The sequence below is a fragment of the Ranitomeya imitator genome, chromosome 7 (genome assembly GCF_032444005.1).
Source record: "Ranitomeya imitator isolate aRanImi1 chromosome 7, aRanImi1.pri, whole genome shotgun sequence".
Lineage (NCBI taxonomy): Eukaryota > Metazoa > Chordata > Amphibia > Anura > Dendrobatidae > Ranitomeya > Ranitomeya imitator.
The window spans coordinates 72322329-72335873 of record NC_091288.1 but is presented as its reverse complement, the minus strand read 5'-3'; the positions used below and the strand labels follow the sequence as shown (position 1 = coordinate 72335873).

At 42.1% G+C, this 13545-nt stretch overlaps 1 protein-coding gene across 28 annotated transcripts in view; it reads left to right on the top strand.

Moving 5' to 3' along the window:
- Window positions 1-13545, top strand: part of UNC80 (unc-80 homolog, NALCN channel complex subunit) — a 256402-nt gene that overhangs the window by 51477 nt on the left and 191380 nt on the right. For 27 of the 28 annotated variants that reach the window (XM_069733446.1, XM_069733439.1, XM_069733457.1 and 24 more), the window contains exons 18-20: window positions 3163-3261; window positions 12414-12664; window positions 12815-12921. In XM_069733446.1, coding sequence (XP_069589547.1) covers window positions 3163-3261; window positions 12414-12664; window positions 12815-12921 — 457 coding nt within the window. The remainder of the gene's footprint in view (window positions 1-3162; window positions 3262-12413; window positions 12665-12814; window positions 12922-13545) is intronic. The other variant, XM_069733450.1, reaches the window with a different exon arrangement.

Below are 13545 nucleotides of genomic sequence, written 5' to 3'. Positions count from 1 at the left end.
CCTAATCCAAACACATCCCTAACCCTAATCCCAACAGTAACCCTAACCACACACCTAACCCTGACACACACCTAACCCTAATCCCAACCCTAATCCCAACCGTAAATGTAATCCAAACCCTAACCCTAGCCCTAACCCTAGCCCTAACCCTAGCCCTAGCCCTAACCCTAGCCCTAACCCTAGCCCTAACCCTAATGGGAAAATGGAAATAAATACATTTTTTTTAATATTATTTTTCCCTAAGGCTAGGTTCACATTGCGTTAGGGAAATCCGTTTAGCACTAGCGGATTGCGCTAACGCAATGTCTTTTTAGGTGTCGTGTTTAGTGGTCGCGTTAACGTCCCCGCTCTGGAAGATCGGGGATCGGACCTCGGGCGCGCCGCGGACGCTGCAAGCAGCGTCTGAGGCGCGCCACAAAAGAATGGCACCTTGCTAGCGCGAGCCGAAAATGGCACGCTCTAGCGATGCGCTACACCCGAAAATCACATTGCTGTCAATGGTTGTGCTAACGGACCCGTTGCACGGCGTTAATTGTGACATTTTCGCCGTGCAACGCTGTCCGTTAGCGTTAACCCATTAACGCAATGTGAACCTAGCCTAACTAAGGGGGTGATGAAGGGGAGTTTGATTTACTTTTATAGCGTTTTTTATATCGGATTTTTATGATTGGCAGCCGTCACACACTAAAAGACGCTTTTTATAGCAAAAAAGTTTTTGCGTCTCCACATTTTGAGACCTATAATTTTTCCATATTTTGGTCCACAGAGTCATGTGAGGTCTTGTTTTTTGCGGGACGAGTTGACGTTTTTATCGGTTACATTTTCGGACACATGACAGTTTTTGATCGCTTTTTATTCCGATTTTTTGTGAGGCAGAATGACCAAAAACCAGCTATTCATGAATTTCTTTTGGGGGAGGCGTTTATACCGTTCCGCGTTTGGTAAAATTGATGAAGCAGTTTTATTCTTCGGGTCAGTACGATTACAGCGATACCTCATTTATATCATTTTTTTATGTTTTGGCGCTTTTATACGATAAAAGCTATTTTATAGAAAAAATAATTATTTTGGCATCACTTTATTCTGAGGACTATAACTTTTTTATTTTTTTGGTTATGATGCTATATGGCGGCTCGTTTTTTGCGGGACAAGATGACATTTTCAGCGGTACCATGGTTATTTATATCCGTCTTTTTGATCGCGTGTTATTCCACTTTTTGTTCAGCGTTATGATAATAAAGCGTTGTTTTTTGGCTCTTTTTTTTTTTTTTTTCTTACGGTGTTCACTGAAGGGGTTAACTAGTGGGCCAGTTTTATAGGTCGGGTCGTTACGGACGCAGCGATACTAAATATGTGTACTTTTATTTTTTTTTGGGTTTTTTTTAGGTAAAGAAATGTATTTATGGGAATAATATTTTTTTTTTTCTGCTTTATTTAGGAATTTTTTTTTTTTTTTTTTTTTACAAGTGTGGAAATTTTTTTTTTACTTTTTCACTTTGTCCCAGGGGGGGACATCACAGATCACCGATCTGACAGTGTGCACAGCACTCTGTTAGATCGGTGATCTGACATACAGCCGGGCAGGATAAGAGCTGCAGCTGCAGCCTGATCCTGACCCGGAAGTGCTCCCTGCAGGACCCGGATGCAGCCCGGCGGCCATTTTGGATCCGGGGACTGCAGGGAGAAGACGCTCGGTACACGGTGAGTACATCACCGTGTACCGATCGTCTCAGGGAAGCCCGCAGGGAGCCCCCTCCCTGCGCGATGCTTCCCTGCACCGCCGGCACACCGCGATCATCTTTGATCGCGGTGTGCCGGGGGTTAATGTGCCGGGAGCGGGTCCGTGACCGCTCCTGGCACATAGTGCCGGATGTCAGCTGCGATAGGCAGCTGACACCCGGCCGCGATCGGCCGCGCTCCCCCCGTGAGCGCGGCCGATCGCATATGACGTACTATCCCATCACTGGGAATTAAGTCCCAGGTCACCTGGACGGGATAGTACGTCATATGGGATTAAGGGGTTAAACACAGCATTTTTACTGCCAATAGAGCAGGTTTTGGCTGCAGTGAAAAAAGCAGCAAAAATGCTGAATATGAACATATCATAAGACAATATGAAATTAGGATTATTTAGTCTAGAAAAAGACGACTGAGGGGCGATCTAATAACCATGTATAAGTATATAAGGGGACAATACAAATATCTAGCTGAGGAACTGTTTATACCAAGGAAGGTGACGGGCACAAGGGGGCATTCTTTGCGTCTGGAGGAGAGAAGGTTTTTCCACCAACATAGAAGAGGATTCTTTACTGTTAGGGCAGTGAGAATCTGGAATTACTTGCCTGAGGAGGTGGTGATGGCGAACTCAGTCGAGGGGTTCAAGAGAGGCCTGGATGTCTTCCTGGAGCAGAACAATATTGTATCATACAATTATTAGGTTCTGTAGAAGGACATAGATCTGGGGATTTATTATGATGGAATATAGGCTGAACTGGATGGACAAATGTCTTTTTTCGGCCTTACTAACTATGTTACTATGTTACTAATAAAACTCACCGCTTCTAATCCAAGTGCAAATCTTCAAAATAGCCTTTTTACCACCAAGGAGCGAGTGCAAAGGATCTTGCCAGCAGGGGTAGTTGTGAATACATATTCCAAGACTCTTCATGTTAAAAATCACAATTTTAACTATCCAAGATTAAAATGATATGATTTACATGTAAATAAACATGAATGAAGAGGAACCTACAAGACCTCCGTTTCAACACTAGAAATTTAGTTACATGTATTGAGCGGAAGAATAGCATTTTCCAAAAAATCCTATTAGGATGTTGGCATATGTGTGTACACTTTGTTGTACAACCTTTGCTTAGATTTCAGCATTAAGACGCTTTAATGCATTATATGATTGCTCACGCTACGGCAAGGTTTCAGCTTACTGATTGTAAAGCTCTGTTGCTGATTTTTTGCTTCTATGCGCTTCCATTCCACCGCTTGCTCTTGCTTATATATTTTTATATCTGAGTTACACAGGATTCTTATTTTGTAGTATTTTGTAGTATTTTGTATCAGTGACAGTCCCAAGATGATTCATGCTAGGTAAAAAGGGAATGGGGCACTAGTTGACTTTTTTTCCTCTGGTTGGAACTATTATACCTCTAGACCAGAAGATGCGAGCGCTCCTGAAAAGGGCCGGGTATCCTATGCGCCCGAGGAGTGCCGAAGTTACATCTCTAGCCACCCCCCACAGACTCCAGAGCAGTAAGTAGGCAACAATTGCAAAGACTTTGTATGCACTCTGTGTTCTGCTACCAGACACCCTGTCATTTGTTACTAATTCTTAGATACCATGAAGCCTATTTGGCTCCAATACAAATTCTGTAACTGGATTACTCCCACTTATCTTGCGTCACCTAGTACTGGTCTTCTTATATGCAGCACCATCCATATTAGGCCCTTCTGGTACCAAGGAATAAGTACGACTGCAGTACCCTCATCATCCATTGAATTCTAGTGATTACTCTGGATTCTAATGATTATTCTTGCCAATAGCACAGTTATTAAATGTGGTTGATATAAATTAATTTTTTTTATATCTTTTGTCAGAAATTAATATGAGTAATTTGCTTTTATACTTCACAAAAAAAGTTTATGTTTTACACTGTTTTTGAATCCCAAAATCCCATGGTGTGACGGTCTTCGGTAGGGAAGGGGGGCCTCAAACTGTCCCCGGAACTGGGTCCATAAGTATCCCTTTCCCGGGGGTACTCTTGAAGGTAGAGAAGCCCAAGTCTCCTACCTTACTATTCTCCTGCTAAACCCTGATCTGTCCCCCTGTCCCCTCCCCCACCCCATGAGGCCTGGGACAGAAATATAAGGTAAACAAGACACAAAGGCAAAACAGGCATAACAGAAAGCAACAAACATACAAACACTAACCAAAGCTAAACAGGTATATAGGAAAGGACAGGAATGTACCAGTGAGGAAAACATGCACACAAAAACAGCAAGCAACAATCTCCAGTAGCAACAACAATCTCCAATTCAGAACAGTGCCTCCATGGAGGTAGGAAGCAAAGCTTTCACTGGCAAGACAGAAGGTCTAGCCAGGTTTTATAGGGAAAGGTAATGACCAGATCAGAAGCAACTGAAAATGGAGCTGCAAGCTTCTGACCAGCATAGAAAAGGTCATTAACCTCTTCAGCACCTAAGGAAACCATATCCATTTAATATGGGACACAAACACACAGGCTAAATGGAAGATCTGCGATTCACAATACATGGTGATCTTCTAACCCCAGATCTCCCAGGAGGACGTGACACACTCATGTCAAAAAAATGGGGAAACTTGCAAAAATATGTTATATACTAGTTGGCCCATGCAAAATTTTCACACATTGGTTGCCGGGGGGGCACAGGCAATTTCAGGAAAATCAAGCTGGTCAAATGTTAATGTATTTAATGAGATGATGAACACCGAGAGGTATTTATATATGTAGATTAGTAATACAATAAATTGGTTTGATAAGTAGAGGCTAAAAAATGTCTTGAGGTTGTGGTGCCACCTGCAGGTTATTGTTTTTTTCTGCAGATTTCTGAAAATGAATCGTGAATGTGTGGTTTGTTTGTGTCTTTACTTGCTGAAGGGGGCAAGTTTACCTTTCAAATGGTGTATTATTTGTATGTGTGCGGCGAAGTAATCACCGAAAAAGCAGTGCATGTTTACAAATTTGTTTGCATATGTGACTCACCATTTGTGTGTGTGGGGCGAAGTAATCACTGAAAAAGCAGTGCATGTTTACAAATGTGTTTTCTTATGTGAGTCACCTGCAGTGAAGTGTGCAACCTCGAATTTGCCTGGAATAGGCTGGCAAGCACTTCGGCCAGCTGGAAAGACCCAAGGCAAATGATACCTGCAAGTAATTTGACCTTTGAAATGGTGTATCATTTCTGTGTGTCAGTGGAGTATAAACGGAGCAAGTGTGCAATTGAATAGGCAGTGCATGTTTACAAATGTGTTTGCATATGTGACTTTCCTGCAGTGAAGTGTGCAATCCTCCAATGTGCCTGAAATCGTCTGGGCAAGGAGTACGTCAAGCTGGAAAGCCCCCAAGGCAAATGTTAGGATTTGTTGTGATGTCTGTAAGCAGCTTTGTGGTAGTGTGCTTTGTGGTAGTGTGGTGCCACCTGCAGGTCATTTTTCCTTACTGCAGATTTATGAAAATAATGTTTAAACTGTATTTTGTGATCACATCGTGGATGTGTGGTTTGTTTGGCTATGTTCTTGCTGAAGGGGACAAGTTTACCTTTTAAATGGTGTATCATTTATGTGTGTGGGTGCAGTATGAACAGAGATACAAAGTAATCACCGCAAAAGAGTGTTTAGAAATAATATATAGGGATAAAGTAAACATTAGTGAAAAAGGCAATACAATTTCCAAAAATGCACAGATGTTTTCTTGTAGCACGGTAGCTCAGTGGTTAGCACTGCAGCCTTACAGCGCTGGGGTCCTGGGTTCAAATCTGAACTTATTCCTCCTTTAATGTTACATAATCTGTACAATTCAATTGCAAAATAAACTGGAATAAACCTCCAGTGTCTTGTTCTGATGCCAGCAGCTGATTTATGCTTTGAAGCAGTGCATGACAGTGACGTCATGCGCTGCTTACAAGCAGAGGACAGCTCCCGGAATACTCACTGCTCTTCACGCTTAGGATTCTGTGCGTGGAGAGCAGTGAGTGTTCATTGCTATTTAGTAGCGGGCACAGTAGCAGTAGCCGCCAGCTTCCTGCAACTGCCAGGCGATCACGTGTGCTTTTTAAGGAAATGAATATTAACTACCCTCCACGCCCATGGTAATGAAGAGAAGTGAATATTCATTTCTATTAAGTAGTGGGCACACGTGATCACCTGACAGCTGCAGGAAGCTTGAAGCTATTGTGCTTGAAGACGCAAAAGAGTATAGTAGAACCAAAAACACTCAGTTTCCAAAAATCACAGTAATCCGAAAGTGCTAGTAAAAAGATGTAAAAAACAGGGTATTTGGTTGATATGTATTTTGCAAAAAAATGTATACTAAGCTGCTCCACCAAACATCAAGGTATACCCATATCAGAGCAGTCCTAACTGATGTATGCAATCCCTATCTGATGTATTTAGAAACCTGATCATTTGTATATTACCTGTGTGAACAGGGTTCAGAGAGGAAAAGTCCATGTGGACATGCTGAGTGGAACAGCTTTTGTGCAGATAGCCCAAGAGGAGTGGTGGGTAACTCCCTAGTCTTGTAGACACAAGAGAACAATTATGGAAACAGGAACACATGGGCTACTTGCACAGTGAACAAGTCTGAAGGAACATGCTCACACACCACCAAGAAACTTGAAGACACAAAAGAGCATAGTAGAACCAAAAACACTCAATTTAAAAAAATCACGGTAATCCGCAAGTGCTAGTAAAAAGATGTAAAAACTGGGTATTTGGTTGATACATTTTTTGCAAAAAAATGTATACTAAGCTGCTCCACCAAACATCAAGGTATACCCATATCAGGAAGCAGTCAGCTGTGACTATTGTGCTCGAAATATTCACTGCCAGTGCAGTGAATAGTTATTTCTCTTTAGCAGCAGGTACAGGCTTTAGCTGCAGCATCCAGCTCCTGCCTCCTGTGAACTGCTGCTCTGCCACTGCAGCTCCCCCTCTATCTTGGGGGACTCTCACTTGAGTATAATCCGAGGGGGGCTTTTTCAGCATAAAAAAATGTGATGAAAAGCTGCTTATACTCGAGTATATACGGTAGCTGAATTTTCATTTTGGGGTTAACAGACTCCCTTTTAGAAGCACTCCTCGTGTCATCATTTTTTTTCTCTTAATATATTGCAATCATCATATTATATAGCTCTATGTATTTACAATTGCTCATTTTGCTTTTCTACCCAGTTAATTCTTCTCTTTTCTATTAGGTCTATAACATTACATGATTAAAAACAGACTAGCTGAAATCATCTAACCTCTATGTGGAAACAGGCAGTCAATTTTCCCGGTATAACTCATGAGTCACTCAAAATTCCCTGGCAAGGGGGAAGAAGGAGCAGCTGGGTCAGGAGTTGAAGAGATACATGATTTCTGCAGGGGCTGAGACTACCTGTTTCTACATAGAGCATAGAAAAGCGAAATAATTTACTAGGTAGAAATGCAAAATGAGCAGTTGTAAGTACACAGTGCTGTATAATGTATTGCAATATATTAAGAGGATAAAAACTTTGATGGGAAGAGGAGGAGGGCTTTTTTAAGTGATCTCATAATAGTTTCAGTTGCCCTAAAGATTGCCAATACTGTGTCACATAAAGGAAAAACACAATCTTTGGGGTTTTCCGCTGTTGTTTTTAGGCCACTATTGTATAACTTTTGATTTTATGTTTGAGGTACTTTTCCTGCTTGAAAACAAATTATCCTCATTAAAATAGAAGTCTCAGTTTATGGGTTCCTCCTTATATTTTGCTGCATTCATTTGTTCTGCTGCATGTGCCAGAAGCACTCTCACAAATGCAGGTAATGCAATTATTTTACAGTTAGGACTTTTTATTTTTTCGTTTCTTTGTGTTTGTATGGTATAATGCATGACACATTACTTTAAAGGGAACCTGTCACCATGAAAATGCAGTCCAATCTCAAGACATCATGTTATGTAGCTGGGGAAGCCTAACAGATTGATATATAGTTTTTTGAGAAAAGATTCAGTATAACAGACCTCTGTGCTTTGTGGGATTTTTGTTCCAGCGATCGGTCATATCAGTGATTGTATAAGTGTGCATACAGAGATAGTTGTCAATCACTGATAGGACCGCCCACTGGACCGAAATGCTGACACAAGGAAAATCTCTGCTATGTCACTAATAAGGCAGAAATAGAGCTGATAATTGAGACACCTTTATAAATGCATGTACAGTTATATGAAAAAGTTTGGGCACCCCTATTAATCTTAAGCTTAATGTTTTATAAAAAATGTGTTTTTTCCAACAGCTATTTCAGTTTCATATATCTAATAACTGTTGGACACAGTAATGTTTCTGCCTTGAAATGAGGTTTATTGTACTAACAGAAAATGTGCAATCTGCATTCAAACAAAATTTGACAGGTGCATAAGTATGGGCACCCCACCAGAAAAGTGACATTAATATTTAGTAGATCCTCCAAAAATAACAGCCTCTAGTCGTTTCCTGTAGCTTTTAATGAGTTCCTGGATGAAGGTATTTTTGACCATTCCTCTTTGCAAAACAATTCCAGTTCAGTTAAGTTTGATGGTCACCGAGCATGGACAGCCCTCTTCAAATAATCCCACAGAGGTTCAATGATATTCAGGTCTGGGGACTGGGATGGCCATTCCAGAACAGTGTACCGTATTTTTCGGACTATAAGACGCACCGGACCATAAGACGCACCCCAAATTTGGGGTGAAAATTGCGGAAAAAAAGATTTTTTAAAAGATGGGGGTCCGTCTTATTGTCCGAATTTACAGTATCTTACCTGAGGGATGGCGGTGGCAGAGCAGGGTCACAGGAGGCAAGGTGTCGGCAGAGGTGGGGTGATGCTGGGATGAGGAGGTGCTGGGATGAGGAGGTGCTGGGATGAGGAGGTGCTGGGATGAGGAGGTGCTGGGATCAGGAGGTGCTGGGATCAGGAGGTGCTGGGATCAGGAGGTGCTGGGATGAGAAGGTGCTGGGATCAGGAGGTGCTGGGATCAGGAGGTGCTGGGATTAGGAGGTGCTGGGATCAGGAGGTGCTGGGATCAGGAGGTGCAGTGAGAGGTATGGCGTGAGAGGGGTCCCTGGCTTACCATGCAGGCTTACCTAGGTGGCAGAGGTGCGGTGGCAGAGGTCTGGTGGCAGAGGTGCGGTGGCGGGGGTTCCTCTCAGTATCAGCAGATTCTTGACAATAATGTTCATGAATCAGTGACAAAGTTGAAGTTACGCAGGGGATGGATCTTTCAGCAAGAAAATGATCCAAAACACCACTCCAAATCTACTCCGGCATTCATGCAGAGGAACAATTACCGTATTTTTCTTGTTATCGGTGGGCGCGGCCATCTTCCTGAGGCCGTCCGTGTGCAGATGAAGCGCTCTGCTCCCGGGGCTTCAGGAAAATGGCCGCGGGAGGCCACGCGTGCGCAGATGGAGATCGCGGCGGACATTTTCCTGAAGCCCCGGGAAGCAGAGCGCTCTATCTGCGCACGCGCGGCCTCCGGAAAATGGCCGCCACCACCGATAACAAGAGGATTCACCTGGCTCTGCTGCATACCGGGCCTGCTGCATCACCATACCGGGGAAAGGGACCCCGCTTACTGCGCCTCCTCTGCCGCCACACCCCCGCAACCGCACCTCTGCCACCGGACCTCTGCCACCGCACTTCTGCCACCTAGGTAAGCCTGCATTGCGACTATTAGACGCACCCACCATTTTCCCCCCTTTTTTGGGGGGGAAAAAGTGCGTCTTTTAGTCCGAAAAATACGGTAATTGTTCCTCTGCATGAATGCCGGAGTAGATTTGGAGTGGTGTTTTGGATCATTTTCTTGCTGAAAGATCCATCCCCTGCGTAACTTCAACTTTGTCACTGATTCATGAACATTATTGTCAAGAATCTGCTGATACTGAGAGGAATCCATGTGTCCCTCAACTTTAACAAGATTCCCGGTGCCGGCATTGGCCACACAGCCCCTAAGCATGATGGAACCTCCACAAAATTTTACTGTGGGTAGCAAGTGCTTTCTTGGAATGCTGTGTTTTTTGGCCGCCATGCATAACGCCTTTTTGTATGACCAAACAACTCAATCTTGGTTTCATCAATCCACAGGACCTTCTTCCAAAAAGAAATTGGCTTCTCCAAATGTGCTTTTGCATACCTCAGCCGACTCTGTTTGTGGTGTGCTTGCAGAAACGGCTTCTTTCGCATCACTCTCCCATACAGCTTCTCCTTGTGCAAAGTGCGTTGTATAGTTGACCGATACACAGTGACACCATCCGCGGCAAGTTGATGCTGCAGCTCTCTGGAGGTGGTCTGAGGATTGTCCTTGACTGATCTCACCATTCTTCTTCTCTGCCTTTCTGATGTTTTTCTTGGCCTGCCACTTCTGGCCTTAACAAGAACTGTACCTGTGTTCTTCCATTTCCTTACTATGTTCCTCACAGTGTAAATTGACATCTTAAATCTCTGAGACAGCTTTTTGTATCCTTCCCCTGAACAACTATGTTGAATAATCTTTGTTTTCAGATCATTAGACAGTTGTTTTGAGGAGCCCATGATGCCACTCTTCAGAGGAGATTCAAACAGGAAAACAACTTGCAAGTGGCCACTTTAAGTAGCTTTTCTCATGATTGCATACACCTGGCTATGAAGTTCAAAGCTCAATGAGGTTAGAAAACCAAAAAAAGTGCTTTAGTAAGTCAGTAAAAAGTAGGTAGGAGTATTTAAAACAAGAAAATGATAAGGGTGCCCATACTTATGCACCTGTCAAATTTTGTTTGAATGCAGATTGCACATTTTCTGTTATTTACAATAAACCTCATTTCAAGGCAGAAACATTACTGTGTCCAACAGTTATTAGATATATGAAACTGAAATAGCTGTTGGAAAAAAAACAATTTTTATAAAACATTAAGCTTAAGATTAATAGGGGTGCCCAAACTTTTTCATATAACTGTATATTAACAAGTTGTAAATATTTGTAGCACATCAAAATATATGCTCTTTTACACACACAACCCCTTTAACATTTTGTACAGTTTGACTTAATTAGAGTAGCTAGTAACTTAAAGATGTTGTCCGGCTTTAGCCTAGAAGTCTGCAGTCATTCCATGTGACTGCAGACATGTGAATCCTCACATTGCGCACACTGCACACTGTTAGGATTCTGCACCAGGAGCAAGTATGTCATTTGCATACATCCCATCACATGCCGACGAGATGGGTGCAGCCTCGCTCAATGCAAGTGTATTGAGCGAGGTCAGACATAGTCTAGTCGGAATGTGGCTGGAAGTATGCAAATCGCAACATTTTCTTTATCAGCAAAGTAAATTCAATTTCTGAAATCTCATCGATATATTTTTTCCTTGCACATTTCAAGTAGTTTCAAATGTACAGCTTGTCAATTCTTTCAGCATATTTGCAACATTTCTCACCCCCTTCAAATGAATGGAGAAAAATTACACCAAAAATGAAGCAAATAAGCACATATTTTACGTAGCATTTTCCTGCCAAGAGACATGTTTTTGGTGCAGAAATATGCAGCATATACTTAACTTGTGCACATACCATAAGGCTGGCATTGTGTGCCTGGTCTTCATTAGACTGCACTGAATTCATTAAGGCTAGCTTCACACCAGCGTTCGGCAGGGCTGCGGACGGCAGCCTTCTTCCTCTGTCAAGCCCTGCCCACTGCAGCGCCTCTTCCTTCAGCTCCGCCTACGTCTGCATGCGTTCTACGTACCCTATCTTTAACATTGGGTACGTAGGCCATGCGGCTGTATGCGGATGCTTCCGCATGGTCGTCTTGACACTGTGCTGACCTGCATCAAATGCAACATGTTAGGGTTTTGTTGCGGTCGGCGCAGCTTCAAAACGATGCATGCGGAGGCATACCAAACATCCGCATGGCCTGCATACCCAATGTCAAAGATAGGGTACACAGAACGCATGCATACGTGGGCGGAACTGAAGGAAGAGGCACGGCAGTGGGCGGGGCTTCATGGAGGAAAAAGGCTGCCATCCGCAGCCCTGCCGAATGCTAGTGTGAAGCTAGCCTAAGAGACTAATTATGTATTTCTGGTGTTAAAAGAGCTGCCACTTTTGCTGAATGTAATAGGCTGGTGTAGCCATGTCCCATCTCCTTCCATTTTAGCAGAGCTCCATCAAACTGGCAGAAAACAATACAAATCTCAAAATTTTTGCACTGCTATTGTGACTTTTCAATACAAGCAATTGTGACTTTTTTACACCAATTTTAAAGCTTTAAAGAAACATTCCATAGAACCCCAAAACAGGGTAATAACCTCAGTGAACGCGTCAGAACCTCACATTGCTCTCCTACATAGACAAACAGCCATATAAAAAGGCAGCCAACGGGCAGTCATTTACAGGGTCTTCCTCTGCGTGGGCTAGACTTTGATTTCACGGACCCTTCCACTGGCAGCTTATATTCTTCATGCTTCAGATTAAAAATGGTAATTTGCTCATTTACCCATTGTGTTCACTTAACTTTGACATCATCCCATCGGACCTACCTGATTACTGTAGATATTTAATACCTTTTCTTTGCTGCGAGCAATTAACATAATACATCGATGATGATGTAACTAGACCAATGGCCGGTCTCTGCAAAATAATTATTTTTCCTCTACTTTGTCTTTCTGTCTCACAGCAATGCAGATAATTTGAATGTTCACCCTGATCTGTCTCGCAGTGACGAGCAAATGCAAGGGGCAGGATTAGGCCGTAAAGATTTTTGGCGTAAGGTGTTCAAATCGCAAAGTGCCGCAAGTGACACTAGTAGTCAGTCCGAGCCTGACACCTCAGAGTGCACCACAGCTCATTCTGGCAACACCAACGAGAAGAGATCAAGGTCCAGATCACGGCGGATATCACTGCGAAAAAAACTAAAACTTCCTTTAGGTTGGTGATGATAATGCATGATATTGAAACAGCATTTTTAACATATTAATAAAATTGAATGTTTCATTTAGTTCTAGTATTGCTCATCATGCTTCTCCATACTACAGTCTTTCCAAATATTAGTCTTGTACTTCTTATTTGCTGTCACAGGCAATTGGTTGAAACGTTCCTCCCTCTCTGGGCTCACGGATAATGTTGAAGATCTTCTGGACATCAGCTCGGTGGACCGTTTGTCATTCATCAGACAGAGCTCTAAGGTAATTTTTTGCTATTTATTAATGCAAGTAATATTGTAAATGCCGAATTTGCTAAATAAATTCCTATGTATTCCAATCTTCTACTACAAAATAGTTTAAAAAATAATTGATCATAACTTGACGTATACCAAGGGTAAAAATACGACCAATTATATACATTACTGTTTTTCGACATACAATTTTCTCTTTCAGAATTATTGGGCTTGTAGAAAAATAAACAAAACTACTTTTTTACATTTTAGTTATTTTTTTCTGAAAATAATAGTGATATCCAGAAAAAAAAAAGTTCTATTTTGATTCATCATTATCTACTATAATTTTTTTTTATACATGTTCAGGTTAGGGTATTCGATCAGGACAAGTGCCATGACAGCGAATGAAAGGGGGTGATGGCGCATTTTATTTTGTGGGTTTACTTTATTTTGTATTTATGTATTTATTTGTATTCTGTTATGTTTCTATTTCCATAGTCTGTCATTTTAAGGCTTAGAAAACATTGTTGGAGGCTTGTATTATTTTGTATATATAGCGCTCAGCGTAAATAAGTACACCCCCTTTAAAAAGAATAATTTCTGACATTTTGATAAAACCGAGTTTCATAGAACATTTTTTTAACCCCTAACA